This window comes from Spea bombifrons, chromosome 3 (genome assembly GCF_027358695.1).
Source record: "Spea bombifrons isolate aSpeBom1 chromosome 3, aSpeBom1.2.pri, whole genome shotgun sequence".
NCBI lineage: Eukaryota > Metazoa > Chordata > Amphibia > Anura > Pelobatidae > Spea > Spea bombifrons.
The window spans coordinates 115,466,214-115,480,236 of record NC_071089.1 but is presented as its reverse complement, the minus strand read 5'-3'; the positions used below and the strand labels follow the sequence as shown (position 1 = coordinate 115,480,236).

The 14,023-nt window shown below is 44.0% G+C and overlaps 1 protein-coding gene across 1 annotated transcript in view; it reads right to left on the bottom strand.

Moving 5' to 3' along the window:
• The window catches only part of PKHD1 (PKHD1 ciliary IPT domain containing fibrocystin/polyductin), a 174,115-nt gene that overhangs the window by 135,552 nt on the left and 24,540 nt on the right, over positions 1 to 14,023 (bottom strand). The window contains exons 30-34 of the mRNA XM_053460479.1: positions 13,921 to 13,988; positions 12,021 to 13,619; positions 11,745 to 11,891; positions 7,822 to 8,041; positions 732 to 882 (exon numbers count right to left, since the gene is read on the bottom strand). Coding sequence (XP_053316454.1) covers positions 732 to 882; positions 7,822 to 8,041; positions 11,745 to 11,891; positions 12,021 to 13,619; positions 13,921 to 13,988 — 2,185 coding nt within the window. The remainder of the gene's footprint in view (positions 1 to 731; positions 883 to 7,821; positions 8,042 to 11,744; positions 11,892 to 12,020; positions 13,620 to 13,920; positions 13,989 to 14,023) is intronic.

Sequence of the window (14,023 nt, the reverse complement as noted above, 5' to 3'; positions counted from 1 at the left end):
GGGAACACAATGGCACTGGCCAACTGACACTCCACTCATGAAAAGAACAATGGGATTGGACTCCAGACCACTCAACTTTGCTGATTTGTAACAAAGGGGGTGGAGCATGGGAGGGACTAGAACAGGAAGCGGGCGGAACCTGGGTGGAAATTGCACATGGTCAAACAAAGTCACAAACACTGATTGCCCAATCTGTAGCCTAAATCACTTCAATAAACAACAACAATGCAACAAGGCGATTCCAACAAACCACCAATATAAGTATAAAAAAGGTTATTTTCCTGACTTAACATATATGGATTTGTAGATCTTTTTTTTTTTTACAATCTTTTCAGGCGATGAGTTTATAATAATGAATATTTCTGTTCATCCGCACACGTTTTAGATATTTTTAATATGAACGCCATAACGGTTCGCCGCTGTTGGCACAGACAGAGTTAAACAGAGGAGGCCGATAATGAGCTTAGCCGAGAACACGAAAACGGCAAGGAAAAGCCCTCATTTGTTTAGCGCAAATTAGATGAGTAACTGGGCTTATTTTTTCCGCGACTTCTGATTAGCCATAAATTCACTTTTCTTGCATTAAAACGAGTGCTCTACCTTCCGTGGCATTTAGCATTATATATTACCAAAGCTAGGCCGAAATTGTTTTTTTTTTTTTTAATGTACACACCATTAGAAATTTAATTTTAAACTGTTTGAACGAGTCTGTAAAGGAGATTTGATTATACCTGAGTGTTCTGGCCCCGATTCTTCCGTATCTCAGTAATCTTCGCGGTAATTGGCTGATTAGGGAGCTCGCACTCCATCTCTGCCTCTGTTGCCATGGCGATGCTACAGGAGCTATTATAGATGAGAACGCCATCTCTTTCCACTTTAGGGCTGAAACGAGGAGGGAGGGCAAATGGGGTGTCATCAATCTTAATGAAATGCAATTATTTTTGCTCTTATTAATCATTGCAAGAAATTAGCTTGTGGCAACTCCGGGCTACCATTTGTCAAACTTTGCAAATTTCTTTAATTTTGTTTTCAGTTCTTGTATTGCGTTATTTGTTTTCTCCGGTCTCGCAGCTTCAACACGGGGGGGAAAAAAAAAACAAAAAAAACACATGTGCTAAATATATTACACGATTTCTATCTGTTTAGCAAATCTGTTAAAATGCCAGCCGCCATCGCACACGCACACGCAGAAAATGTAAGCGTGTTATATTCTGCTCTTTCTGATTAGAATGTCCATGGACTAAATTATTGCAAGATTAAACAGCCATGAGCTTAATATCCAAAAAAAAAAAATGTACTAGCAAGTTTATAATATCTTCGGATACTTTGTTCACAGTTAAACGGTATTATCGCCTGCCGCTAAGTAACCTGTATTTCTGCAGGGCGCCGGAGAAATAGGGAAACCCTTTATTACAATTGGCTCTCCAATTCCCCAATTCCAACTGTGAAAAAAATGAGCCAATTTAAGATCCTTATTCCCCGGCTCTCGGTTTATTGCGATACGATCCTCCGTTGATAGCGTGGAACATTAACTTAATTAAACTTACTTAACAACCCAGAATAAGCAGATTCGATATATGTGCCAGTTATATTGCCAGACTCTGGATTTAATGTATTCTTCGTGCAAAGAGGTAAAAAATAAAATAAAAATGAAGGAGCGGGAATGTTAAACCCCCGTGCTTTTTATTTTAGCTCTGTGTTGGCACAGTCGTTGGGTGTTTTAAAGACCCTAGTCCCTTGATACTTCGTATAGTCCTTGGCAGGGCGCCAGACTGGTGATGACGAGGCGGCCCTGGCAATTTGTGGCCTGCTGCTGGATACATTTTGGTTTTATGCTCATGTGGCCGGGCATTTCCAGCCAGTGACTCGATCTGCGTACCTGGTTTCACCTGCTGATCACGGGACCTGTGTTTAGACACACCCCATTCCCCTCCCATTTCCCCTCCTCCTCCATACAATTTTATGGGGCTAGCCCCACCCACAAAGTCATTGACCCCGCCCACTCCCATCAGTGGGTCCCCCCCCCATTGACGTTGACTGACCAGTCCACTCGCATGCCAGTCTGGGTAACCAGAGCCTGAATGACTCTGGGTAGGCAATGGGATTAGCACTGGAGCTGCTGATCGGGGGGTGTATGTCGGTGGCCGTCCTGACATTCGTCGGGTGTGCCCGATGGCCAATCCGGGCCTGACCCCTGATACTTTTGTTTCCAGGTCAATAAAGAGAATTGAAAATTTTGCACAAAAATTACTTAAAAGTGGCAGCCTACAATATATTAGTTGTTTAACCTGAATTCCCATTAAAGCGACTATGGATAGGAATAATATTTAAATACTGTTACTTAAAAAACAGTATTTTTAAACGTTTTTCTGGATTAATAAATCAATATCAATCAAATCAATAATTTTAAGCGCTCGGATTTGAAGTCTAGTGAAATTGACTAGAGATGGGAATCTCATTTAAATATGATTTTTTTCAAATCAATCATTTTAAGCATTTATCAATTTTAAGCATAATTCTCAAGATATGAAAAAAAGTGCCCTTTAAACAAAATATTTTTGGATACCCATATCTTTAGTAAAGCCATTGAAAAAATACGACATTTTCTGAAATTTATCTGTATTTTTATTCTTAGCTTGCAAATGATGAGGTTGGTTGGAGAGCCGTGAGTGTGCACTCTGACAACATTCACTCACAAGAGTAATAATGGGCGGCCAGAGAACATAGAAATATAGAATTTGACAGCACTATAACTAGACCTATGTTCTGATAGACCTATGAAGAGATTCTGGCGGCCGGTTACGTGTGGTGTCCATACTGGGTCTGCATGGGGCAAAATTAGGCTCTCCATGGGGAGATCATGTCATGATTTCCCATCACCGCCCATCCTATGTATGTGTGTCTGTGGGGGGTAATTGCATATCTGGGTTACCCCCATGGTTGTCCCCCTCTCCCTCTCATGCCCTTTATGGGAATGTCAATTTGTGGGACGTGGGCAGGACCTGTGTGAGGAGTGAGAATGGCCAAAGTATGGTATAGTGGCCACCAGCGCATGACATCTCATACAATGTTTACCAGGTGCTGGTAACTTAGTACAGGCAGATCATTTCTTGGTGGAGGGCACCAAAGCTTGTTTGGTAATCGGCGGCGAGTTATCTATTAGGCACACTAGGCAAGCGCTTAGGAGCCTCCGAGCTCCGAGGAACCAAAGTTCTCTAGTAGATAATCTATAGACGCACCGCCATCAGCCGAAGGGCAGTAACCACACTGCGCATGCTGCTGTAGCTGGGAGGTGGGTTCACGGTACATGACCCAAGAAAAAAGTGTGTGTGAATCTAGGAGCCCCAAGAGGCATTTCTAGGCCCCCTTAGACTCTCACAATATTAACCCCTTGATAGCCCACAGTGAAGATTCTGCGTAGTGACTCACCAAATGTGTTCACCAAATGGCTCTTATACCTTCATGAGAAACCTTGACTTTTTATCATTTAAAGATACACTTAGTTGAGTCACCTGCATTCAAGCAGGGATATCAGCCATAACTTACTAGGGGCAAAAGCACTAATTAGTAGCCTTAAATCAATGAAGAATATGAAGTAGTTAGCTGATGACCCGGAGATTTGCCCCTTCACCCCGAGATTGGAGCGGAAACCCTGAAGCTCAGGGGGGGGGCAAACCCAGACAGTTCCCAGGTATTCCCAGAGGGCCTTATTTCGGTGACTTCTGAATGTTCCAGGCAGTCTATAGTACAGAAGTTCTTTCGAGAAGCCATGAAAATGTAGCAGCCATGATTGATTGCGACTGATAATTCACAATATTACTTATCTGCTGAACGCTCCATGGAAATGAGAATTTCCAACAGCTTTCTTTTTAAATAAATGTCTTTAAAGCATTCTCTCTCGATTCTTGTAAAATGTTTTTTCACCCATTGGCATTCACCAGATGTTTCCGTGGAAGACGGAGATAAATATCAAATCGCGGCAGACAGGACCAAACCTGCTGCTTTTTTTTTTTTTTTTGTAGAAATAAAGATTTTTTTGAAACAGTTAACAAATAGTATAATATGATCAATGTTTTAAGGAGTTTATCAGCTGCTAAAATCTTAGAGGGGGGGCAAACATGGTCACGGAGAGAGGAATATAATTCCGGGCTTTATTCACTAAACGGTGATTTGTAGAAGATGAAACATTTCAACTCCCTGACTTCATTTTATATCATGAAGGGTAAATCCCAATGATCTGCCCCCTGCAAGGGCAGTCTTTGAATTACACATCACCAGCTAAGCCCATCTTGGAAGAGGAGCCTAGGGAAGGAGCTCTAGGGTGAGGCCATATAACCGCGGGCAGATTGCTGGCACAGTGAGACATTTATATGCCCCATGGGCCACAATCGCCGCATACTAACCCGATCTGTGCTCTGTCTGTATATGTACAGCCGTGCACTATGTGGGCATAAAACCATAGCGTGCGGCCGCGCATATATGGCCGTCAGCCGCACTTATGTCATCAGATGCCTTAAAGTGACGGGGAGATCTCCTCATCACCAGTCCAGCCCTGAAGGTAGCCACCAGCCACGGCCATATGTGGTGCGTCAGGCCTAGGGCAGCACCAAGACAAAATAAGCCACTAGGAGAAGCTCACTGACTTTGATAATGAGAGGCGATGTCAGGCATCCGGAAGGTTTTTATTTTATCCGAAAACACCCGATCTAGCAAAAATACACCACATTGATTCAGAAATGCAAACCTTTTCCCATACGAAGTATGTAATGAAGAAATATTCCGCTGTATCAGGCAATTTGACCGGCTTGTTGACCCATAGCTCTCCTTATGCAGGATTAGCGGTGCCAGTGGCGTTACTAGGGGGGTTAGTCTTAATCTCAACTTCATAGCCCGTATTGGGCTTCTAACCTGTCCCGGAGTGCTGGGATATGACCCCAAATATCGGCACTGAGCACCACTGGCGTACGTGAAGGGGAGCCGCCTGCCCCGAGTGATACTCACCAGGTGAGGGGGTTCCCACAATTGCCCCCCTCAGGGAAAATTGTTTACAAAGGGCCAGTCCAACCTGAGGAAGGCAGGAACAGAGCGTGGTCATGTAACGTGAGGTCACGTAACCCCACGGCTAAAGTGAGGCTACTCGCACACTGGGGTGTCTAAAGCAGATACACTTGGTTGTGTATTTCACGGAGATTGCTGAAAATAAATCAGAATTTTGTTAATTTATAAATGTTTTGTAAGTATGTGTGCGTGTGTGTGTATATGAGCAGTGTGCGCAGCGACTGCTCCCAAAGCGGACTCCGCTGCTATCAAATCTGCTGTGGGCTCCAGACGCGGATCTTTTGGAGACCTGGCAACGGACCTTTCGATAAGTGTATGGAGGCTGTGCCAACCCGAGACTTGGGCAAAATGTGTCCGTTCAGCAGTGGCACACTAGGGGGCATGACTGCCAAGAAGATAATCTGCCCCTGGTTTTGCAGCCAGAGGACTGCTGCCCCCCGGACCCTAGTTGGCCTAGGCCTGAACACATCACCGACCCTGTCAGCATCAGTAGAATAAGGCAGATAAGGAGGAAAGGGGAATGTCCCTTTAAAAGTCCAAAATTAAACAAAAATATTGTCTCCTGTTAAATAATAATAGTAATTATATTATGAGTAACTGTGAACAAGTTATACAATGCTTCGCAAATCCGTCTCTTAACGGGCCTACTTGTGATTTGTTTTGTTAGTTAGAATCCTGGCGCCATTCATTAGCTCCCAAGCTGAAAATGAAGGGGTTAATTGATTTTAATTAGCTTTTGCTTGTTACTAATTAGAGCTAGCAAGCATTTAATTAGAGTTGTACTATTTAATGAGAGCGAGGCGTAACCCCTTCAGTGCCACCAGGATAGCAGAACACCGAGTAATGACACAGCTGCTAATTAATTACACTGAAGATGCAGAATTTAATCATGATTGGAACTGATTAAGAAAATTGGGAAAAGACAAATTATTTCTGTGACTCTTTAGCACCCAAGTCCCTCTGTGCCTCCCTTCTCCCCCGATGTCCTTCTTTACTCCCCTGATGTCCCTCTTTTCTCCCCTTATGTCCCTTCCTTCTCCCCTGATGTCCTTCTTTCCTCCTCTGATGTCCCTCCCTTCTCCCCTGATATCCTTCTTTCCTCCCCCTGATGTCCCTCTTTTCTCCCCTGATGTCCCTCCCTTCTCCCCTGATGTCCCTCCCTTCTCCCATGATGCCCCTCTTTCCTCCCCTGATGCCCCTTTTTTTCTAGGAGCTCAGAATGCTTGCTGGGCATGTGGGTATCCCAGGGGTTCTACGGCCCTAAAGGCCCGAGTAATGTGTATAGAAACAAGAGGAGATTGCTTTATAATTTAAATTGTGTAGCTAAGATGAATGGTTCTTATTAGTTTACATATGTGGCTACTAAAAGGTCACACATTTGCATAAAAGTCTTGGAGAAGCCATAGCCACACCCCTAACCACGCCCCCTGAACAAATTACATCCAGCGTGCCACTTACCCAACCACACTTCAGGAGGGGAGCACGGGGGAGTGCTTTATATGTGGCTGGGAGGGGCGATAATTATCTCCTTTTCTCATTATCTCTCCTCTTTCTCCCTATCTTTCTCCTTTCCCCTCATCTCTTGTTATCTCTCGTTTTCTCTCGTTTCTCTTTATCTCACCTATCCTTTTTCGCCTTACCTTCTTTTTTCTCTTTATATATATAAAATGAAGTATTTTTATTTTGAAATCTTTTTCACGGCATTCGCTTACATCACTGAATTATTTTAACGTTGTTTGGGGGTTATGTGGTGGATACTATGGAATATCTTTTTTTGTATTATTATTATCTTAGTGCACCTTGTATTTAGTTATTTTATATCGTTTTAACAGACTCTTCTTACCCACTATACTTTACATTATGAAGGGTAGGGTTGTCCCATGAGAAGGCCAAGTAGGCCCTGCATAATGTATAGCTAACTCTCCTTCTTGAAGGATGCGCTCGTTGAGCTCATTGGTGCTTCCTAAACCAGGGTGAGATAAGATGCTTGTGATATAGTCTGACCACCTTATATTTTCCTAATATGTGGTATTAGAATGCAGTAATATTCATCTCCATACTTCTTAACTTGACTCTGGTCCTCAGGAGTGTCTCTTATTTCTCCAGGTGTGGAAGTGGTCTTGGCAGTTCCACCCTCTACACGTCATATGTATAATTTAATAGGGACTTCATCTGTCCACTTGTGGCTCCCATACTGGAGGTAGATATCGGTTTTCTCTTTCTATTTAATACACCCTAGACTTAAAAGATACCCCGACATTGTGACCTTTGACCCCTTTAACATCTAACTGGGGCTACCTGGGCCAGTAATAGACGAAAGGCACCCCAGGCAAGGAGTACTCTTTGGTACTCCCCATGGTTTTTTAGCATTATGTTTATACACAATTATTATGTGAATTTAAAAACACGTGTTCTGCATTTCCTTGCCATGTTATCGAAACATTATTGTGACTTTTAGGGCTGTAGAATACTGGGATATCTTCATACGCAGCAAACATTCTGAGGTCAGGGGATTAAAGAGAGGCACGGAGGGTGCCAATGGGGTGAGCCTCACCTAGTGAAGACTTCCACTGCTAAGAATGCGCCCCTGCCCGGTGCTAGAACTTGGTCCGCCCGACGTTATGTGTGGCTAGCTCAACCCCTTTATCATAGCCACACTCCGTTCCAGGAGATGGGGAGCTCCGAGAAGCCAAAACAGGGATTCCCAAGGATGCTAACGTGTAACGTGTAACGTGAAACATGTCTTTGCTGCTAATGGAATACCTTATGAACAGTCCCGATAAATGGACCTCAGTGTCCTCTGTGTCTGCCACGGATTGTAAGGCACATTTTCTCCTGTTGCAGACATGAACGTACGCCAAGGGCTGTGTCAGTTGGATGGTCCCCACTTGTATGTTTATATCACAACAGATGTATGTGTTTACATTTGTGTAACAATCTGTTCCGGCGTCGTACGTCAAGTCGCACAGAAAGGATAAGGAATCTGTTGAAGCAAAAAACAAAATCATTTTAGTTTCTCAAGATATACATACACGTTACTGCTCAAAAGTTTGGGGTCACTTAGAAATTCGCTTGTTTTTGAAACAAATGTAAATTGTGTCCATTAAAATAATTTGAAATTGAATCAGAAATCCAGAGCAGATGGGGTTAATGTTATAAATGACTATTGTAGCTGGAAATGTCTAATAAATGTCCTTTATCACTCCCATCACTCCTTTATCACTCCCATCACTCCTGTGTTCCAATGGCCCTTTATCACTCCCATCACTGTTGTGTTCCAATGGCACGTTGTCTTCGCTGATCCAACCAGGGGCATAACTAGAAGCCTCAGGGCCCCGGTGCGAGAATAGGTTAAGGGCCCCTCCCACCCCAAACCCAATTTACCCCCTTCTTACACCATCTACCCTCTCCCTACCCCCTTTTCACTATCTACCCTCTCCCTACCCCCCTTCTCACTATCTACCCTCTCCCTACCCCCTTCTCACTATCTACCCTCTCCCTTCCCCTTGTCAATATCTACCCTCTCCCTACCCCTTCTTACTATCTACCCTCTCCCTACTCCCCCTTCTCACTATCTACCCTCTCCCTACCCCCTTCTCACTATCTACCCTCTCCCTTCCCCCTTGTCACTATCTACCCTCTCCCTACCCCGTCTCACTATCTACCCTCTCGCTACCCCCCTTCTCACTATCTACCCTCTCCCTACCCCCCCTTCTCACTATCTTCCCTCATATGCTTTGTGAAGATTGCTGCTTAGTGGTGGCGTCACGTGAGTAACACACGTGACCCGCGCCCACACGTGTTCGCACTTTGGGCTTGTAGTTCAGAGCCTGGAAAGTATTTGAATGCTTATAATGTGTCCCGGCAGCTATGGCAGGCGGCAGAAGAGCTGATTCAGCGATTATAAGAAGGACTTTGTTTCAGATGATTGTTTTCTAAGAAAAAAGCTAGTCTTATAATCAAGCAAATACAGTAATGTAAAGGGCAGCATTGCGTGTTACGTAATCCTGCCAGCGTGTGCAAGCGACCAAAATGCCAGCTGATAAAAAGCATCTCCTTTAACTTGAGTAATGATTTAGCTTCATCAGTCGCAAGACAGTCGGCTGCCGATGATCTGTTTAAAATGCCAAAGCTCTGCTCCGTTTAGCACTCGGTTTTTATTTATTAGCATGTGATTAGAAGTCACTCTTGTCACCGACGGCTCGTCAGCCTGCTCTGCGCCGTCATGTGAAGATACGGCATTTAGTTAAGGAAGGGGAAACGCTGACCCCTTCTGGTCAGAATCCACATACCTGCCAGACAATGGGTCTTCTTCAAGGGATGATGGCCTAGGGTAATTTAAGTGAGAGGCATGAGCAAAAAAGGTGCAAAATCATAGGTCTGGGGTGCATACGGTGCTTCAAATGCGACCCTCAGGGACCATAACGACCACTCGGTCATAAGGCCAGAGGGCCAAGCTTTCTCATGTTTTCACTTGATCTTAGCCAAAATGCCAAGAAGCGATTGGTAGCTACTCGTGGTTCTTCATAAGTCATTCAAAAGAAAAATGTAATTTCCTCAGTTTGTATTTTTATTTCTGTTTCTATACACATTATCGGGGCTTTTAGGGCCGTAGAACCCTGTGATACCCTCATACCCAGCAAACATTCTGAGCTCCTAGAAAAGAGGGGCATCAGGGGAGGAAAAAGGGAGACATGGCCTCAGGTGCCTAGAGATGGACACTTGCAAGGTATGTGTAACTCCATTCCACTTTCAATACTTTAATCAGCAATCCTCGCACCTACTCCTTTAATGTATTCAGTTTGGGTAGATATGTCAGTGATGGATGTAGCAGGCTGGGGATGGGTCAGTATGGAACTTTTATAAAAGAATATACAATCTTTTAGCGACACCTAGTGGCGGTTACTAGTAAGCACAGTCTGTGTAGATTGTTAACTATGTGATAGCTTTTAATGGTGAATACAATAGAATAAAAAGGAAATTCATATAAGCAATCAAAACCCAATCTGTAAAAAGAACACAGAAGGTCTTAAAAGCCACTCTCAACATCCATCCGCCAGCAAAGAATACCAGAAAACATAAGATTACTAAAAGAACCCCTGATATCGGCCATGCGGCTTAAATTTGGAAAGTTTCCTAGGGTATTCATTGCTCAAATGCTAAGGGGCAGTCAGCTGAACATTGAGGTTTGGTTCGAGGGGTACCAGTTTCTTAAACCCAATGTTTAAATGCCCTATTGCCACATTATGGAAACCCAAGGAGGAGGGGGGTTGCTTTGTCTGGAAGTTTGAAGCCTTTCGCAGTGCAGGTTCTAAAATGCAGAAGCATTGCTTTGAAACTGGACTCTTTTTTTTGTGTAAGAAACAAATTATTCTTCCTATCAAACATCTTTCATAAAATGCCTTGTTTTTTTCTTTCTTTCAGAAGAAATTGGTTGGACAGATGAGAATTTGTTTAAAGGACCCATTTATCCATTAAAAGTAAATGTTCTACTTCAATCCTACTTTTCTCTGCCCAAATTGCCAGATGCCTGGAAAACTAAAATATTCCATAAGCTTACCTAAATGAGTGATTCTGCCGAGACTCATCAAACACGCTAGAATCCCATCACAAAGATTCTACTTTAGTGACTCACGAATGGTCCTGGTGAAAACAGGACTTGTGCACGTGGCCAAAAATGATTCAGACAAATGTTTTGTTTTTTGTCCATTTGTTTTCGGGCAATGATTTTTGTTTCAGTTCAGACAAAATCCAGAGGGCTGTCTCCCTGCATGTTTCAACAGCACCCCTTTTTGTTCTCCACTCCTTCTTTTTCTCTTCCTGTTCTCCATTTATTCTCCTTCATCTTCATTTTTCTTTATTCTCCCAGTGATCCCCTGTCTTACCCTTGCTTCCTGGAGCACTCCTTCATCATGTCAGGGAAAGGTTCTGCCCGATTGGAAGTTGTTACTGTGTTGTGTGCCGAGGCTCCATCCTGAATCAAAGTAGCTCCATTAGGCCAAAATAATGTAGACAGATCTGCAGAGAAAGAGAAACACAAACACACTTCTCTTTCCCCACAGATCTGTATGCATTATGTTGCCCCCCTGGAGCATTTCTGCATTGGGGCAGAGCCTCGGCAAACACCATGATGGCAACCTCTCCATCATTCCTCCAATCAGGGAAGAGATGTCCCAGTGGGACGTGCCGAGCCTCCACCCTGATGCGGAAGTGATCGAGGAGGTCAGGGCAATGCTTCGGCTCACCAGAGAAGAAAGCAGAAGAAAGAAGAAAGGAGACGGACAAGGTAGGGAGACTTTGAGAGAGAATGAGAGAAACAGCGCAAGTGAGTGCGGAAAACTAAATTCATGCAAATTTAAATGCACAAGTCTAGTAAAACCATGTCTTGTCGGGAGGTAAACATGAATTGCCCCGGGGTAGGCTACCGGGAGCTCTCCCCTTTTCCGGTGGTAGTGGCTTTGCGAGGCTAGCAATGCATGGAAATGAAGTAGGACGGGAGCGGGTATGGCCAAAGACCGCTGCCCTGTCTAGAGGAACAAGAGACTGACCCAAAAACCCAAGGAAGTAGGGCTTTACCAAGAGACGCCGGGTCAAACTCACACCGTTCTAAGGTTTGTTGACCAGATACATTTACTTCCTCAAATAACAAATGTTCCCTAAACACGATTGCTAAGATTGTAACTTACTGTTCAGCTGCCAATTAGAGCAATAGATTTCGGTCACTGATGTGAGATGATCTAGTACTTCACACGGGGTCCCACAGATGGTAATCGATGTATTTCCCGGAGAAAACCCCTCTCCGTAAAAATGTAAAATCCCATTTTCAATGCAATCTGGAAGTAAAATAAGAAAGTAGTTTAGCTGCACGTTAAAAATACGGTTAAAAAGGAGATCGGTATGATTTTGGTAAGGATATCACCACAATCCTCACTATGTCGATAACTTGCTGTGTGAGAACTCACCAATGTTATTTCTCACTGCCCTTACTCCGAGGGGAGATACGAAGGTCGTATTGGAAGATGCCCATCCTCTTTGTCGATCGAGACACCTGACCTGATAAGTCCCCGCTGGTAGTCGGGGGACCGGGCATTGCACGGTGGATGCGTTTCCAGATATTGGAGCGCAACTTGAGTCCCCGACAAAAACTTTCACGTTCTCCGGAATAGTAATCCCTGATACCGTTAAGCTGAAGGTCTCATTATTCTCCAGTAAGGAATACACCACTGGGGTATATCGTTCATGGCATCGTATAGACCCGATGGAATGGTTAAAACGGTCAATGTTGATCATCACGGAGAATGTTCCGCTTCCGGGTGGGACAATGCAGGAGATCACTGTGTGGTTCAAATCTACGATATGACAGCTCTCAGCTCCTATGTAGACAAGTGTGACGTTCTTCCCCTGCAAAGCTGAGCCCCTTATTGTCAGGAGACCCCCGCCATTTGTGCCATAATAAATCGGCGAGAAAGACGTTATTTTAGGAGTTATGGAAAAGTTAAAAGATATGAGTGGAAAACAGATATCCTCTTTGGCCGCATTTAGGATATTAACCGTGTGATTGCCAGCAGCTATGTTATGGATATGACATTCTGCCACTTTATCATTGATCAGGGTCACGTAACATGGCAGGTCATTGTCCATATGTACATGAAGGGTCTCCGTCGCATCCATTAACCCGTAACCATGAAATCGGAGAATCCATAGACTTCCTTCAAATATTGGGACAAATCCGTTGACTACAGGGGTCTGTTCAGGACTCAGGTAGACACGACAGCTCCCTTTGCAAACCCCAGTGAGTCCGTTCACAATAACCGATACATTGAGAAGCGCAGGAGATGATATATTGCGAATGCCATCATTCCGAACGACACATTCGATCGTACTGAAGTTAAACCTTCGAACAAGGCAAATGTAGTCATGTGACAGATTCACGGTAACGTAACTTTGGGGGGTTATGAAGAAACTGCCTGATATCGTCAGTAGAGTTCCTCCACACGACTGTCCGTGATCAGGGGATACTGAATAGACGAGAGGCAAGAGTTCAAGAACTTGGCCCGGTGACGTCGTGTTTGCGTACCCCATTGGTTCGTGGTAGAACTTCATAAAGTATCTCCCTGCCTCAAAGTCATGTAACGGAATCGATATGTTCGATTCCCGCCATTCTGTGAGGTTCTGTTTGTATTTCGGTTGGTAACGGGAGTTCAGAATCAGGAGATGGGTTAAATTCAAACCCGATAAATGTAACTGTAAGGTTCCGTCTTCTATGAACCAGGAGAAATTAGAGACCGCTGGGGTGCAATCTTTCCGATAGAAGAAGAAAAGGTCCGTCGTGTTTGGCTGTCCGGTATTTATATACGTAGCCGCGTAGCCTGAAACGGAAACGTTTATTACCGCAGGGATGCCGTCCAGCTCTGGGCTTAGACCGGAGTACGGAGGGGTCTGGCAAGTGATTGTTTCTCTAGTGGATGTTATAACGCTAGCCGGCTGTCCTCCAATGCTGACCGATATCAGGGACGTATTGGTGCTGAACCCCTTTCCGAAAATTGTGATTATGGTTCCACCTAAAGGAGAAAATGAGGGAAATACTGACTTTAAAATATAACCCAAGGAGGAATACGATTGCCTCTTGGAGTCGAGAAGGATTTTTTTTTCCCCTGATGGCAGAATTAGAAGTAGCTTTATTAGGGCTTTTGCCTTCTTTTGGATCAAGAATAGGAAGGTTAGGTAGAAGGGTTGAACTTGATGGACTTAAAACTGTAGGGTCAGATGCTTGGGTTTAATGTGAAGACGTTTGACTTTCCATTCACCTGTCTTCAGAAACATTACTTTTCTTACTCGATAACAAAAAATCTTGATAATTACCCAGGAATGAACCACAGCATGGATCCACGACGAACGTATTCAACACGTAGCGAATAACTGGCGCCGAACTTGAAAAAAAGTAAAATGTCAGTGAGAGTAAAGC